This window comes from Canis lupus, chromosome 8 (assembly GCF_011100685.1).
Source record: "Canis lupus familiaris isolate Mischka breed German Shepherd chromosome 8, alternate assembly UU_Cfam_GSD_1.0, whole genome shotgun sequence".
Classification (NCBI taxonomy): Eukaryota; Metazoa; Chordata; class Mammalia; order Carnivora; family Canidae; genus Canis; species Canis lupus.
In genome coordinates, this window is record NC_049229.1 from 14,094,544 (window position 1) to 14,109,408 (window position 14,865).

The 14,865-nt window shown below is 36.1% G+C and overlaps 1 protein-coding gene across 2 annotated transcripts in view; it reads left to right on the forward strand.

The window, feature by feature from the left end:
* Window positions 1-14,865, forward strand: part of PRORP (protein only RNase P catalytic subunit) — a 122,190-nt gene that overhangs the window by 47,094 nt on the left and 60,231 nt on the right. For both annotated transcript variants that reach the window (XM_038544481.1, XM_038544482.1), the window contains exon 5: window positions 3,584-3,691. In XM_038544481.1, the coding sequence (XP_038400409.1) occupies window positions 3,584-3,691 (108 nt within the window). The remainder of the gene's footprint in view (window positions 1-3,583; window positions 3,692-14,865) is intronic.

Below are 14,865 nucleotides of genomic sequence, written 5' to 3' on the forward strand. Positions count from 1 at the left end.
CTATCAGTTATGAAGAGGAATGTTGAAATTGTCATCTATATGGACACCTGTGTAGCTCAGTGGTTGGGCGTTTGCCTTTGGGTCAGGATGTGACCCCGGAGTCCCAGGATCGAGTCCCACATAGGGCTTCCTGCATGGAGCCTACGTCTCCCTCTGCCTGTGTCTCTGCCTCTCTCTCTCTCTGTCTCTCACGAATAAATAAATAAAATCTTTAAGAAAAAAAGAAATTGCCATATATAATTGTAGACTTAACTGTTCCTTGTTTCAAGTTCAGTTAAATTTTGCTTCATATATTTCTAAGCTCTGTTCTTATTTATGAACATGACTTCCTGATATATTGATCTTGTTGTCATTATGCAGTTTCCCGTTTATTTTTTGTAATATTTCTTTTCTGGAAATCCGTTTTATCTAACGTTAATGTTATCCCTGCAACTTTCTTAAGCTTACTGATACATGGTATTTTCCTCCTAATTTTCAGTTTATCTGTACTTCATATTTATAGTATATCTGTTATAAACATTTTTTTTAAAGATTTTATTTATTTATTCATAGAGATGCAGAGAGAGAGAGAGAGAGAGAGAGAGAGAGAGAGAGAGGCAGAGACACAGGCAGAGGGAGAAGCAGGCTCCATGCAGAGAGCCTGACGTGGGACTCCATCCAGGGTCTCCAGATCACGCCCTGGGCTGCAGGCAGCGCTAAACCGCTGCACCACCAAGGCTGCCCTATAAACAACATTTTTGATAGAGTTTAATTTAAATATTTTATTTTGTAATTTATTTCTATTCAAAAAAAATTTTTTTGTCTCTTGTCCTTCCTTTCATGTTCTTTTGGGCTAATCAAGATTTTTTTTTATTATTTCATTTTATTCTTCTGTTCACTTTTTATCTATACCTTTTCTGCATTATTTTTTAATGTATGACTTGGTATTACAATAAGAACCCTTAAGTTAATCCAGTTGACTTAGAGTTTAGTTTAGATTGTACCATTTTGCGTTTTTTGTGAATGGTACCATTAGTACCATTTTTTGCTAGGTACCTAGCAAAAAAAAAAAGAAGAAGAAGTAAGTACCTAGCAGCAATAGAATTCCATTTACCACTTCCTGTCATTTGTGCTGTTGTTGTTATACATACCACATCTGCGTGTTCCATTTACCTATGATTTATCCTGCTTTGTGTTCAGCCTGCTTTGTGTTTGCTGTGCTTCTTGGGTCTGTAAGTTACATTTTTCACCAAATTTGGGGGAAATTTTGGCCTTTATTCAAGTATTTTTTTCTACTCTCTCTTTTTTATCCTCTTTCTAGACTGTAATTACCCATATGTTAGTCTGTTTGACATTATTGCACAGTAGGTTACTAAGGCTTTATCTTTTTCTTTAAATTTTTTTTTCTTTAGATTGTGTAATTTCTATTGCTCTGTGATTCGTGTTCACTGATTCTTACTTCTGCCATCCCTAATCTGCTATTAGGTACATTTTGTGAATATTTTATTTCACACTTGTGCTTTGGGTTCTAGAATGTTCATTTTTATAGTTTACATTTTTCTGTTTTCCCTTCTTTGATTTCGTTAACTGTATTTTCCTTTAAACTCTTGGATATATTTAGATGAGCTACTTTAAAGTTCTTGCCTGATGACTTCAGCATCTAAACATTGGATTGATTTCTGTTTACTTCCTTTTTGTCTTGACCATGGGTCATATTTTCCTATTTCTTCTAATGTTTATTAATCTTTTTAAAATTTTTTATTTATTCATTTGAGAGAGAGAGAGAGAGCACATGATTGGGGGTGGAGAGTAGAGGCAGAGGGAGAGAGAGAAAAGCATACTCCCCATTGAACAGGTAGCTGGACACGGGGCTCCATCCCAAGAGTCAGAGGTCATGATCTGAGCTTAAGGCAGATGCTTAACCATCTGAGTCACCCAGGTGCTCCTGTTTATTAATCTTTTAACTGTATATTGGACATTGTGGGGAACACAATGGAAAGGCAAAAGATTATTTATCTTTTTCCAGAGGTTATTGATTTTTTGCTTTGCCAGGCTATAAAAAAGTTGGTTAGACTCTGACTTCAGACTGTCATCTCTGTAGTAGATAGTAACTGAAATCTCTGCTCAGATCTTTTAAGTCTTTCATCTGTTGCTTTTTTGCTGGGTCCACAGTGTCTTCTCCATGCATGTACAAATAGGAATTAGCCAAGGATTGGAGCAGAATTATGCAAATTTTTATGATTCCTTCCTTTGTAGCATCCCCTTTCTCACTTTCTAGCCTCTCTGACAGCCCTAAATGTGATCTTCTGATTTCTCAAACCAGTAAGTCTGCAGTTTTCTGCTTGATTTCTAGCTACCTCTGCCAACCATGCTAACTGGAGAGTACCCTTTGGGAAAAAGCCATAGACAGGCAAATTTTACCTGGTGCAGTTCCATTCTTTTTTCGTTATCCATAGGTTGATAACAAGCCACCCTAATGTAGTGGCTTTAAACAGAAACATTTATTATTTTTATTATTATCTCTCATGGTTCTTGAGTTTGACTAGACTCATTTGTGCAGCTCTTGCTTGGGTATTCAGCACAAATACCTTTAGCCCCCAAATGGGGGCGGAGGTCATCTTGAAGTCTTCTTTAATTCTCACGAGTCTGATGGTTGTTGCTGGCTGTTGGATGGGACTCAGTTGGACTATTAGGTAGAATCTATACCTGGCTCCTACCTGGACTTTTTAATGATGGTTGGGTTCTAACAGCAAACATCTGGGGAGGGAGAGCCAGATGGAAACTGTACAGCCTTTTATTACCTATCCTTGAAAGTCACGTAGAGTCACTTCTGCCACATTTGTTCATAGAGGCATTCACAGAGTAGAGCTCATATTCAAGTGGAGGGAAGTCAGCTCCACCTTTGGAGTGGGGGGACAGATCTCAAAGAATTTTCAGACATATTTTAAGACCACCACAGTGTCTTTCAAATTTTGCATTCTGTTGAATTTCTACCTGGCTTTTGGTCATTCTCTAGTACCTAGAGAATCTTTAAAAAATAATAAAATAAATAAATAAATCTCCCTGGCTTCAGAGCAGGATATAGAAACTTTGACATTTCATTTTCATCATGACTGCCATGTGAGTCAATTCAACAGGCAATAGCTGGTTACAGATCAAATGCAATAGCATGTGGAAGTACTCTATGAAGTGTAAAGTGCTATGAGGTTATAAAGTATATCAGATAATTACATACAATTGCATGTATTATTCTGGTCTTTTCAGATTTAATTTTTTTTGAAGATTTTATTTATTTATGCATGAGAGACATATACAGAGAGAGGCAGAGACACAGGCAGAGGGAGAAGCAGGCTCCACACAGGGAGCCCGACGTGGGACTTGATCCCGGGTCTCTGAGATCACACCCTGGGCTGCAGGCGGCGCTAAACCGCTGTACCACCGGGGCTGCCCTCAGATTTCATTTTTAAAGTATTTTTGAGTTTGTATATTTTTAAGGGATAAATATTTTTATTTATCAGAACAATAATAAAAGTTACGGCAGTGTGTTTATAGTAAAGTCCTTGCTAAGTTCTTATTAATATTTTATCTGGCTTTTCTTTTTCAGGAACTTGAAAGATTTCAGAACTTTGTAAAATGCTGTCCTCCTTTTGATATCGTCATTGATGGACTCAATGTTGCCAAAACATTTCCTAAAGCTCGTGAATCTCAAGTTGTAAGTATAATTTTATATTGTTATTCCAAATCTCTAGAAATATTGTACTTATTTGTGATCTTCCTTGGATCTCTTAACTCCCCATTTTTCCTTCCTCTAAAAATAAACTCCTAAAGATGTCACAATAACTACTTTCTAAGATTCACTGTTTTCATCTTTGGCAAAGAAGTGGCTATTATAGGCTGGCTAAGAGTGATTAAAAAGTCTACTGGGTGGCTCAGTTGGTTAAGCATCTGACTCTTGATTTCAACTCAGGTCCTGATCTCAGGGTCATGAGTTCAAGGTCTACATAGGGCTCTATGCTGGGTGTAAAGCCTTCCTAAAAAAAAAAAAAAAAAAAAATCCACATAATAAAGGGCCATCTCAACCCTTTTTCTTATATAATTTTTAATTAACCTTCTTCTACACCTCTCCTCTTTCTTTGAGGTTATTCTAACATTTCCCTGTGAGTCACATTCCTCTATTTGAAATTTATCAACATAAACTATCAAGAGACATTAATATTTTTGTTTTTTCCAAACATAGTATGCTCGTAAACGAATCTAAGCAGTTTTCAGTAAGGTAATCATTTGTTCTATCAATTTATAAATGTCTAGTAGTTTCTAGTAGGAATATCATTATTTTTTATAGCAGTAGTGAACAATGATTTTCCTTTTTATAGATTAGAATATTAGAATATTAGAAAAGTGAAAGTGGAGGAATTGTTTACAACACATGTGACAAAGAGCTAATTTTCCTGCTGTAACATTGTCTCTTAATAAGCCTATAAGTAGAAGAGTGATTTAACTTTATTCATGATTATAGGTATACAAATAAAATCCAGATTGGTAGACTTAAAAATTGATAGTATCCAGTATTTTGAATGGTTTGGAGAGGTAGGGAGAAGAGTATCAGTACAGTATTTTTGGGGGGTGATTTGACAATTTTGAATACTTAAAATGTTGAAATGTATGAACTGATACATTGAAACAAACACATAAAGTTACATTTTCAAGCATGTTTGTTAAGCATTATTTGTAAGCAGAAAAGTCTAATCAACCTAAATGTATATCAGCCTAGGTCCATTTTATTTATTTTTTAATTTTAATTCCAGTATAGTTAACATACAGTGTTAAATTAGTTTCAAGTAGGGACGCCTGGGTGGCTTAGCGGTTGAGCTCCTTCCTGCCTTTGGCCCAGGGCATGATCCTGGAGTTCCAGGATCAAGTCCCACATCAGGCTCCCTGCATGGAGCCTGCTTCTCCCTCTGCCTATGTCTCTGCCTCCCCCCCCCCCCCCCCCCCCCCCCCCGTATCTGTCTCTCATGAATAAATAAATAAAATCTTTAAAATAAATAAATAAATAAATGTATGTATCTATGTATGTATGTTTGTTAGATAAGTTTGTATATGCCCAGAAATTTTCTAGAAACTACTCATAAAAACTTAACAGTAATAAGCTTTTTGGAGGTGGAGATAGAGTATAAGAGAATGAGAGGATTTCAGTTTTTCATTTGTTTTTTTCAAATTTTCTTTCACAAGGAATATGTATTATTTTAAAATAAAAAGCAGTCTAGGATCAGGAAAAGAAAGAAGTGAAGAGGCATTCTTGGTAAATATTCTATAATAACTACGTAATACTTTGTATCTCATGGATATTTCACAACTCTAATCATTTCCCTGTTGATCAGCATATTAGATTGTTTCCTGTTTTTCAGAATGGTAAATAATGCTTGGAAGATCTCCATGCAGGTTTCAGATTATTTATTTAAAATAGATTCCCAGAAATAGAAGTCAAAGAGTATGGGTATTTTAAGGTCTCACTACATATTGCCAAATTGCTTTCCAAAATAGTTGTAGCAAGGTATATTCTTAACAAAGCTTCCAAATAGAAGTTCCTTAAAGGTTGCTTATTATATTATTGCCGCAACTATTTAGCTACATTTGTGCAGAATCTATTAAATGGAAAGAACTGGACAATTTCCCCTTCCCCACCCCCCACCCCTGCATTTTTTAGATCAAACATTTAAAACATATGTTAACAAAACTAAATAGTCTAGAAAGGTAATATTCTTGAGTGTCTTATCTGTCCTTTCTATTTCTGTGTGCCTTAAGGTTTTTCATCTTTGTGTGAAGAAGTTTCTGGATATCTTCTGTGGAATCACGCACAGATTATTTATGTTTTTCCCATGAATTCTCTGCATAAAAATTACAAATTCTTGGTCTTTTCCATTAATGGCTAATTATTACATATCCAACAGTGTTCTCTGTAAGTCAGCTCATAGATAAAGAAAGACCAATTTTACCTTCACTATTAAGGGAGTAGCACCATGATTATATATCTTGATCTCAGAGCCTATAGCTTAGGAGTGACAGAGGTCAAGGAGCTAAAAATGTGGCTTATATATAATGTCAGCAGGAACTTGCCAGTTGCTATGTGGAGTTGAGACTTATTGGCAGTTGTCATTGCTAGGGTATGTGCAGCTTTAGCCATACGTATATAACGTGTCTATCTATCCACTCATCACCTCCATTGAGTTAGTTGTATTGGCAGCTCTATGTTGTTTAATATTAACCTTAATCTTAACTTTAGATATTTGTTGAAGGGTTTCTAACAATGCAGTAAAAGGTAGTGATAATTGACACATTTTTCAGAGTAAGGTTCAGAATTTTTAAACAAGGAGAGGTTGTTAAAAACTAATTTTTGTTGGGCAGCCCGGGTGGCTTAGCAGTTTAGCACTGCCTTCGGCCCAGGGTGTGATCCTGAAGACCCGGGATCAAGTCCCACGTCGGGCTCCCTGCATTTAGCCTGCTTCTCCCTCTGCCTGTGTCTCTGCCCCCCCCCACCCCCATGTCTGTCATGTGTCTGTCATGAATAAATAAAATATTTATTAAAAAAACAAAAAACAAAAACCTGATTTTTGCTTTTTGAAAAGCTGTCACTCAGGCTGCAAACTTCTGTCTGCCAAAACCTTCCCATAGACATTCAAGTATATAAACTTACTTGGTAAATAAGAAAATATTGTTTACAACACATGTGACAAAGACAAAGTGGCATAATTCATTGAAAGAAAAAGCAATAATCAATGTGGAATACAGGTAATACCTCAGTATTCTTCAATCTGTCTTTGCTGTTGGTCCTAAAAGTGATATAAGAGTAAAGATGAAGAACACAAATTCTAAGGAAAATGGTATGTAATATATCATCATGAGGATGTACAGAGCTGTTATGGCTTAAAGTGATTCGGAAGAGTGTTTAACTTAGATGTCAAGGTTTATATTTAAATGTTACTGTGATTCTGAAGAACGAATATGGTATGGGAAAGTAAGGGTTAATGTATGATTTTGTTCACGGAAAAAAAACTTTTTTGCTTAAAAGTTACTACTAAATAAATATTTAATTTGTTTTATCTTACAGTTTCTGATGTCTTTACAGTTACAGATACAAGATATAGTAAATGAAAATGGAGTTTGTAAAGCCCCTGACTAGATTTCCCTTTGGGCATAGTTTAGTATCTTGACCAAGTCATACCTCAATTCTTTAATATCTGCATTGGTTTTCTTTTTCTTTTATTGAGATATAATTTATAAACCATAATAGACTTTTAAAGTGTACAGTCCAGGTGCGCCTGCGTGGCTTAGTGGGTTAAGCATCTGACTCTTAATCTCTGCGCAGGTCTTGACCTCAGAGTCATGAGTTCAGGCCTCACGGTAGGCTCTACCCTAGTTGTGGAGCCTACTTGAAAAAAAGTAAACATAACTAAAAACTTAAAATGTATTTAAGTATACAGTCCAACTTGGCCTTTTGGCTAAGATAATGCATCAAGTGTACTATCCAATGGTTTTTAATATATTCCAAAAGTTTTGCAACCATTATCACTATCTAATTCCAGAATATTTTTATTCCCCCAAAGTAATAACTATACCCATTAGTAGACACTTCGAGTTCCTTCTTCCCCTTAGTCCCTTGGCAACTACTAATCTGCATTCCGTCTTCATGGATTTGCCTATTCTGGACACTTCATATTTTCACTTAGTATGATGTTTCCAAAGTTCATCTGTGTTATAACATGAATACCAATTTATTCCTTTTTATTGTAGAATAATATTCTTTTGTATAGATAGGCCACATTTTACTTATCCATTCATAGTTTGTGGACATTTGGGTTGTTTCCACTTTTTGGCTATTGAGAATAGTGTTGCTGGGAACATTTCACATACAGGCTTTTGTGTGGATATGTTTTCTTTCTTTTTTTTTTTTTAAGTTGTCTTTATTTAGACACTGAGGAATTACCTTCCTGAATGGCACCCCCAAGCATGAAGAATTATGCTTATGCTTATGTTTTCTTCTAAGAGTTCTATAAAATTTACTACTAACCTTGTAGATGTTTTTCAAGTGTAAAGTGTAAATTATGCTTATGCTTATGTTTTCTTCTAAGAGTTCTATAAAATTTACTACTAACCTTGTAGATGTTTTTCAAGTGTAAAGTGTATCCTGCTTATAATATATATATATATATATATCCAGCTTATAACATATATAACATATATATGTATATATATAGCATATATATATATATATATAGTTTCAAATTTTCAGAAGAAGGTTCTGGTTTGTATTTTTATTTTGTATTTTTGTTTGTATTTTTTATTTTGAAGAAGAGGGAAGGGTTCTGAATGACCAGCAGATTAATTAGATAGCCTCCATTTTGATAACAGTTAGAGCATCTTATCTGGGAATTACGATGTAGATTCAGTTACTGTTTACTGAACACCTATTCCATGACAGATACTTTTTTAAGATGTGAGGATATGTCTTTAGACCAATAAAAGGTAGGAATTGCTAGGAACATGATTCAACTAATGGTTATATTATCTAAACAAAACATTCGGGGTGCCTGGATGGCTCAGTCAGTTAAATGTCTGCCTTTGGCTCAGGCCGTGATCCCAGCGTCCTGGGATCCAGCTCTGCATTGGGCTCCTTGCTCAGCGGGGAGCCTGCTTCTCCCTCTCCCTCTGACCACTGCTCCCCCTGCTTGTGCACTCTCTGTCTCTGTCAAATAAATAAATAAAATCTTTTTTAAAAATAAAGTAAAAATAAACAAGACATTCATAGTATATTGTGCATGTTGTTGTGTATTAACAGTCATTCTTGTATGTGATTCTTTTCTTAAAAATTTACTAAAAATGTCAGACTAGAGAATAACGTTTACTCAAAATACTTGGATAAGAATTTGTTTTAAATAGGTATTGCAGGGATCCCTGGGTGGCGCAGCGGTTTGGCGCCTGCCTTTGGCCCAGGGCGCGATCCTGGAGACCCGGGATCGAATCCCACGTCGGGCTCCCCGTGCATGGAGCCTGCTTCTCCGTCTGCCTGTGTCTCTGCCTCTCTCTCTCTCTCTCTGTGTGTGACTATCATAAATAAATTAAAAAAAAAAAAAAAAAAAAAAAAAAAAAAATAGGTATTGCAAAACAGTTTTCATAACACTCATTTCTCCAGAATATGTTGTAACTTGGGAGAAACTAAATTTGACTAAATTTTAAATTTTGACTAACTTATTTTACTTATTTTTTAAAGATTTTATTTATTTATTCATGAGAAACACAGAGAGAGAGGCAGAGACACAGGCAGAGGGAGAAGCAGGCTCCATGCAGGAAGCCCGATGCAGGACTCTATCCTGGGACCCTGGGATCACACCCTGAGTCAAAGTGACACTCAACTGCTGAGCTACCCAGGTGTCCCAAATTTTGACTAATTTAAAGTGCCAAGTATGAACTCTTATACCATTGAACCCTTGAGTCAGTCTTTATGTAGCATGTTCATGTTACTTGCTGTAAATTAGAGTATTTTGGATTTTCTTAGGTTGCATTTATTTTCTTTTAATTTAATAAACTTACCGTCTTAGAGCAGTTTTAGGTTCATGAATCTTTTTGTAAACAGCCATTCCCCAACAACATGCTGTTTTGACTCTTACAAATAATTCCAAGGAAAAGCATTGCACAGCCATTTGGGTAGAAATTAAATTGTATTTTTTAAAGCTTAAGTGAGTAGGTAATTAGCACCACCAGCTTCCTAATTGTTTAAGTCAAAAACCAAAGATTCAAGCCTCAATTGTTCTTTTTCACTAGCCCCACATCCAGTTGGCTGGCAAGTTTTATTAGTCATATCCCCCAAGTATCCCATAATCTTATTATTTTTTTCCATCTCCATTAAAATCATTTCTCACTTAAACTCTTATGTGGTTTCCTTCCTTTTTCACCCTTGTTCCAGTGACTTTCACCTATACTTAGAATAAAATCCAAGTTCCTGATCATGGATTATGGTACCTTTCATCATCTGATCTTTCCCTCTCTTTCAGCCCCCTGTTTGTTTTTTTTCTCTCTTTCACTGAATTATGGACACTAGAATTTTTCCTATTCCTCAGATATACCAAACTTATTCCTGCCTCAAGATCTTTGTGCTTGCTATTCCTTCAACTTTTAATATTCTTTCTACATCATCAGCATCTCATAGGTCTTCCCTAGTTCTTCTAAAGTAATCCCAGTCTGCTCTCCTACCTTCTGCCTGTATCTTCAGTCACATCAACCTTATTTACTTTAGTGGTGGATTAAAAATGGCCACAGATTCTTTGCAGTTCGTCTTATCAGGAGATGGAGTCTGTTTCCTCATCTCTTGAATCTGGGCTTGCTTAATGATTTGCTTTGATGAATAGAATGTGGCATAAGTGACATTATGGAAGTTCCAGGCAAGGAGTTCAAGGGGCCATGCAGCTATGCTGTCACTCTCTGGGAACCAGAGCCTTGTAAACAAGCCCGTGTTAGTCTCCTTGAGGATGAGATGCCACATGGAAAGAGAGGGAGAGGGAGAACGAGGACAACCATCCCAGCTAAGGCTCTGACATGTGAGTAAGGTCATCTGGAACCTGCCAACTGACAACACATGGATTGGCCTAACCAATACCATGTAGACCACAGGAACTATCTAGCCGAACCCAATCCAAATTGTCAACCCTTAGTACTGTGAGAAAATAACTGGTTATTTTAACCCAAGTTTTGGGGTAGTTAATTATACAGCAATAGTTAACTTATTAAATACCTTCATAACACTTCAGTGCATGTCTTGTTTACTTTATTAATCTCCATCAGAATATAAATGCCTTAAGATTGAAGATCTTGTGCAGCTTATTCACAGTTACATTCTCAGCACTAAGGAAAGGGCCTCGCACATAATAAATTGCCCAGTAGGTACCTAGTAAATGAATGAAAGAATGAACAAGTGGATATACAGTAAATTGTATAACTTGTCAGAAATAGCATCTATTTTTCAGGATTAATTCTAAAAGACTTCTTGAGTTTCAGTCTTTGTACCCTAGTCCACTTGCTAGTGTCACTTAACCTTCTCATGCCTTATGTAAAGATTAAATCGGGTAATTCTTAAAAAGCACTGATTGCAATACCTGGCATATAGTCCAATTAATTTAAACAGAAAAGAAAAAGAACTACCTTGTGAATCCATTTAGTTGTCTATGGCCTTAAGTTTTTTTTTTTTTAATTTATTTATTTATAGAGACACAGCTAGAGAGAGACACAGAGACACAGCTAGAGAGAGAGGCAGAGACACAGGCAGAGGGAGAAGCAGGCACCATGCAGGGAGCCTGATGTGGGACTCGATCCCGGGTCTCCAGGATCACGCCCTTGGCTGCAGGCAGCACTAAACCGCTGCGCCACCGGGGCTGCCCTGGCCTTAAGTTTCTAGGAACAATAGCATGGTAGTTTTTTGTGATGTGTTTAGTCTCCTAATTTAAATAACTGACAATCTCCTCTTTTAATTTTTTTAGTTTGAGGGTCTTCATTTTTTTTTCAAGATTTTATTTATTTATTCATGAGAGACACACAGAGAGAGACAGAAACACAGGCAGAGGGAGAAGCAGGCTCCATGCAGGGAGCCCAATGTAGGACTCAATCTCCAGACTTGGGATCACACCCTGAGCCAAAGGTAGATGCTCAACCACTGAGCCACCCAGGCGTCCCAAGAGTTCTTTTTTTTTTTTTTTTTTTTTTAACTGATGCTTAGATTCTAAACTTGAGTGTCTAAATTAATGGCTTACTTTTCTATAAAATAATTAAATAAGGAATATATTAACCATATAGAGAAAATAAAAGATTATTAGTATTAGGATATGTTATGCTGCAGTAATAAACCCCAAATTTGGGTGGCTTAAAACAAATTATTTCTTGTACATGCTACATGTTCATTGTGGATCCTCTGTGTCATCATCATTCTTGTCCCCCATGAGACTCAGAATAACTTTCTGAGATATTCCCAGTCACTGTGACAGAGGGAAAAGGGAAGGTGGTAGAGCACACACTGACTCATAAAGCATCTACTCAGATATGATACCTATCACTTCTCATAATTTATTAGCAGCTAATGCAAGCTATGCAGCTACACCTTAGTTCAGTAAGATAAGGGAGGCAATCCTACTACATGTACCCAGAAGGAGAAAGAGAATTAGTATTTTTGAACAGCTCTAATGACGGCTGTACTGGGGTTGGTGATGTCTTGTTTGGTATAATGGTCAAAGTCTAGCCCAGGAGCTAGAAATGAGTTTCAACATGACCATGCAAACTGTCTTTGCCTGGGTTCTTTTTTTTCGATGTCAGTTTCCTTCACCATGGTTTTATGTGGAAAGAACTAATGCGTTTGTTGATCATTTTTTCTAGAATGATCAGGTTGAAATTCTAAAGTCTCCATGACTCATAGTTTACACATACTTTCACAACTTTCATTTTTAAGATGGGTTTTTCTTTTGAGTCACCGAGTCATCATTAATAATTGGCAATGTGAGATTGCCTGGAGAAGACAGAGGCACTTTACTAACCTTTCATCTAAAAAATAAAAGGATATAGGGGATCCCTGGGTGGCTGAGCGGTTTAACGCCTGCCTTTGGCCCCGGCCCGGATTGAGTCCCACATGGGGCTCCCTGCATGGAGCCTGCTTCTCCCTCTGCCTGTGTCTCTGCCTCTCTCTGTCTCTCTCTCTGTCTCTCATGAATTAAAAAAAATAAAAAAATTAAAAAAAAAAGGATATAAAGTGGAAAGCTTCTTATCTCTAGTTTATCTCTGTCTCCACACACACACACACACACACACACACACACACACACACAAACACACACACTCTCCTACCCATAAGTCCTAGTGTCTTTGTTCCTTGCTCCTTTTGCAGCTTGCATTTTGGGCTTTCAGTTGTTCATAAGCTCCTTTAGTAGAGGGGGTATAGGGAAAAAGTACATCATTTTAGATAATCTTACTAGCTGTTCAAAACTCTACTACCAATTTTTGTAGATAACTGAGAATTGGTTAAAATAGCTTCTGCAGAATGAAAATTTATAATGTAATTTAAAAGAATTACGACCAGAGATCAGCATTGAATGCTTTCATTCTTATAGCATGCTTGGGGCATTGAATAGAAAGCAGTTTGATGGAAACACTGCAGAATTTGTTTTGATTGCCATCTCTTAGTTGGTTTTACTACAGTGAGAGAAAAATGGAGACGTGGGTCTTAGCCATTAAAGGTCATTTGGCAGTAGCATTTACTTGGCAATGAGTTTTCTTTTTTTCCTGCCACCCAAGTTATTTTATTTCTTTCTGTTGATTTATATAACCTCTTACAAATGTTTCAATACCATAAAGAACCTAAGATACAGTAAACTATGCTTGGTGGCTTTTTTTGTGTGTGTATATATAAAATCTTGGGCATATTTTTTTTGCCCAAATTGTAGAAATACTGTGGAGTTTAACACCAACTGTGCTTGAAATTATCTTTTAATGATGTTAAAGTAGCAAAGAAACTCTTAAATACTTTACTGTGTTTGCAATGGCAAATGTTAGATTAAGTATTGAAGTATTTTTATTATACCTCTGCAACTTTTAAATACTTTTCTCCATATAATTGCTCCTCCTGCTTAAAGACTAGCTCTTAAGGTCTGGCTTTAGAGGTAGAAGGTCTTGTTCCTTGGTGTCAAAACAAGGATGTCGTGCTGCTACTGTTGCCTTCAAAGAACATGTACTACCCCCATGTTTGCTCTGAGAAGGTGTTTGAGTAATTTTTTTCTATATTGAAATCTAGAATCAAAAACTTGTCATTTTTCCCAGTTTACTTTCGTAAGTTTTATTGATTACTAATGATTGGAAATAAGTGATTGAAGATTATTTCTAAATATTTTCTTAATTTTAGTCAACTGGTTAACAAGTTTCTTTCCAGTGGAATTTAAGGAGTGGTTCTTGGGGCACCTATGTGGCACAGTCAGTTAAGCTACCGATTCTTAGTTTCAGCTCAGGTCAGGATCTCAGGGTAGTGAGATTGAGCTGAGCCCTGCTACAGGCACCATGCTCAGCATGGAGTCTACTTGAGATTCTCTCTCCTTCTCCCTCTTGCCCCTCCTGCTTGTGTTTGCTCTCTTTCTCTAAAATAAATAAATTTAAAAAGTGATTCTTTCAGTGTTTTTAAGGGCAGGAGTTATAGGAACAATTATTAATCCAGTTATTTCTAGGTTAAACTCTAATCCAGGATAGCACATTTTATTTTATCTGAATTACATATTTCTACAAATATTTATTATATTTCTTTAGAAAAAACTAACTTATTCTTAAAGATAAGAAACTTTAAAATAAATATGTAGTATTATAAACTTAACCACTAATGATTCTGCTGTATTTTAGAATATTGATTCTCAGACTTTAGTGAGCCTCAGAATCACTTTGAGGGCTTTTTAAAACAGGATGCTGGCCCTATACACCCAGAGTTCCTGATTCAGAAGGACTCAATTTACATTTCTAAAAAGTTCCTAGGTAGTGCTGATGCTGCTGGTTTGGGGACCACATTTTGAGAACCACTATTATATAAAAGCAGTTTCTCAGAAGTGTGTTCATATTGCTTTACAAAAATAAGCAATTTATAAAAGTCAAACACTCAAAATTATTAGAAGTCTTAATGATTCTTAGATTGGGAATCTCTTTTTTTAACTGACTTTATGAAACTCATTTTAAGGTACTGAAACGGTCCTAAGAATAATATACTTCTTCCACTTTCAAAATAGAAGTTTGTCTTATTTCCATAACCAACTAGTAGTATATATCAAGTACTTGTATTATAAGTATACAATTGTATATTTAAATTTTATATTATTTATA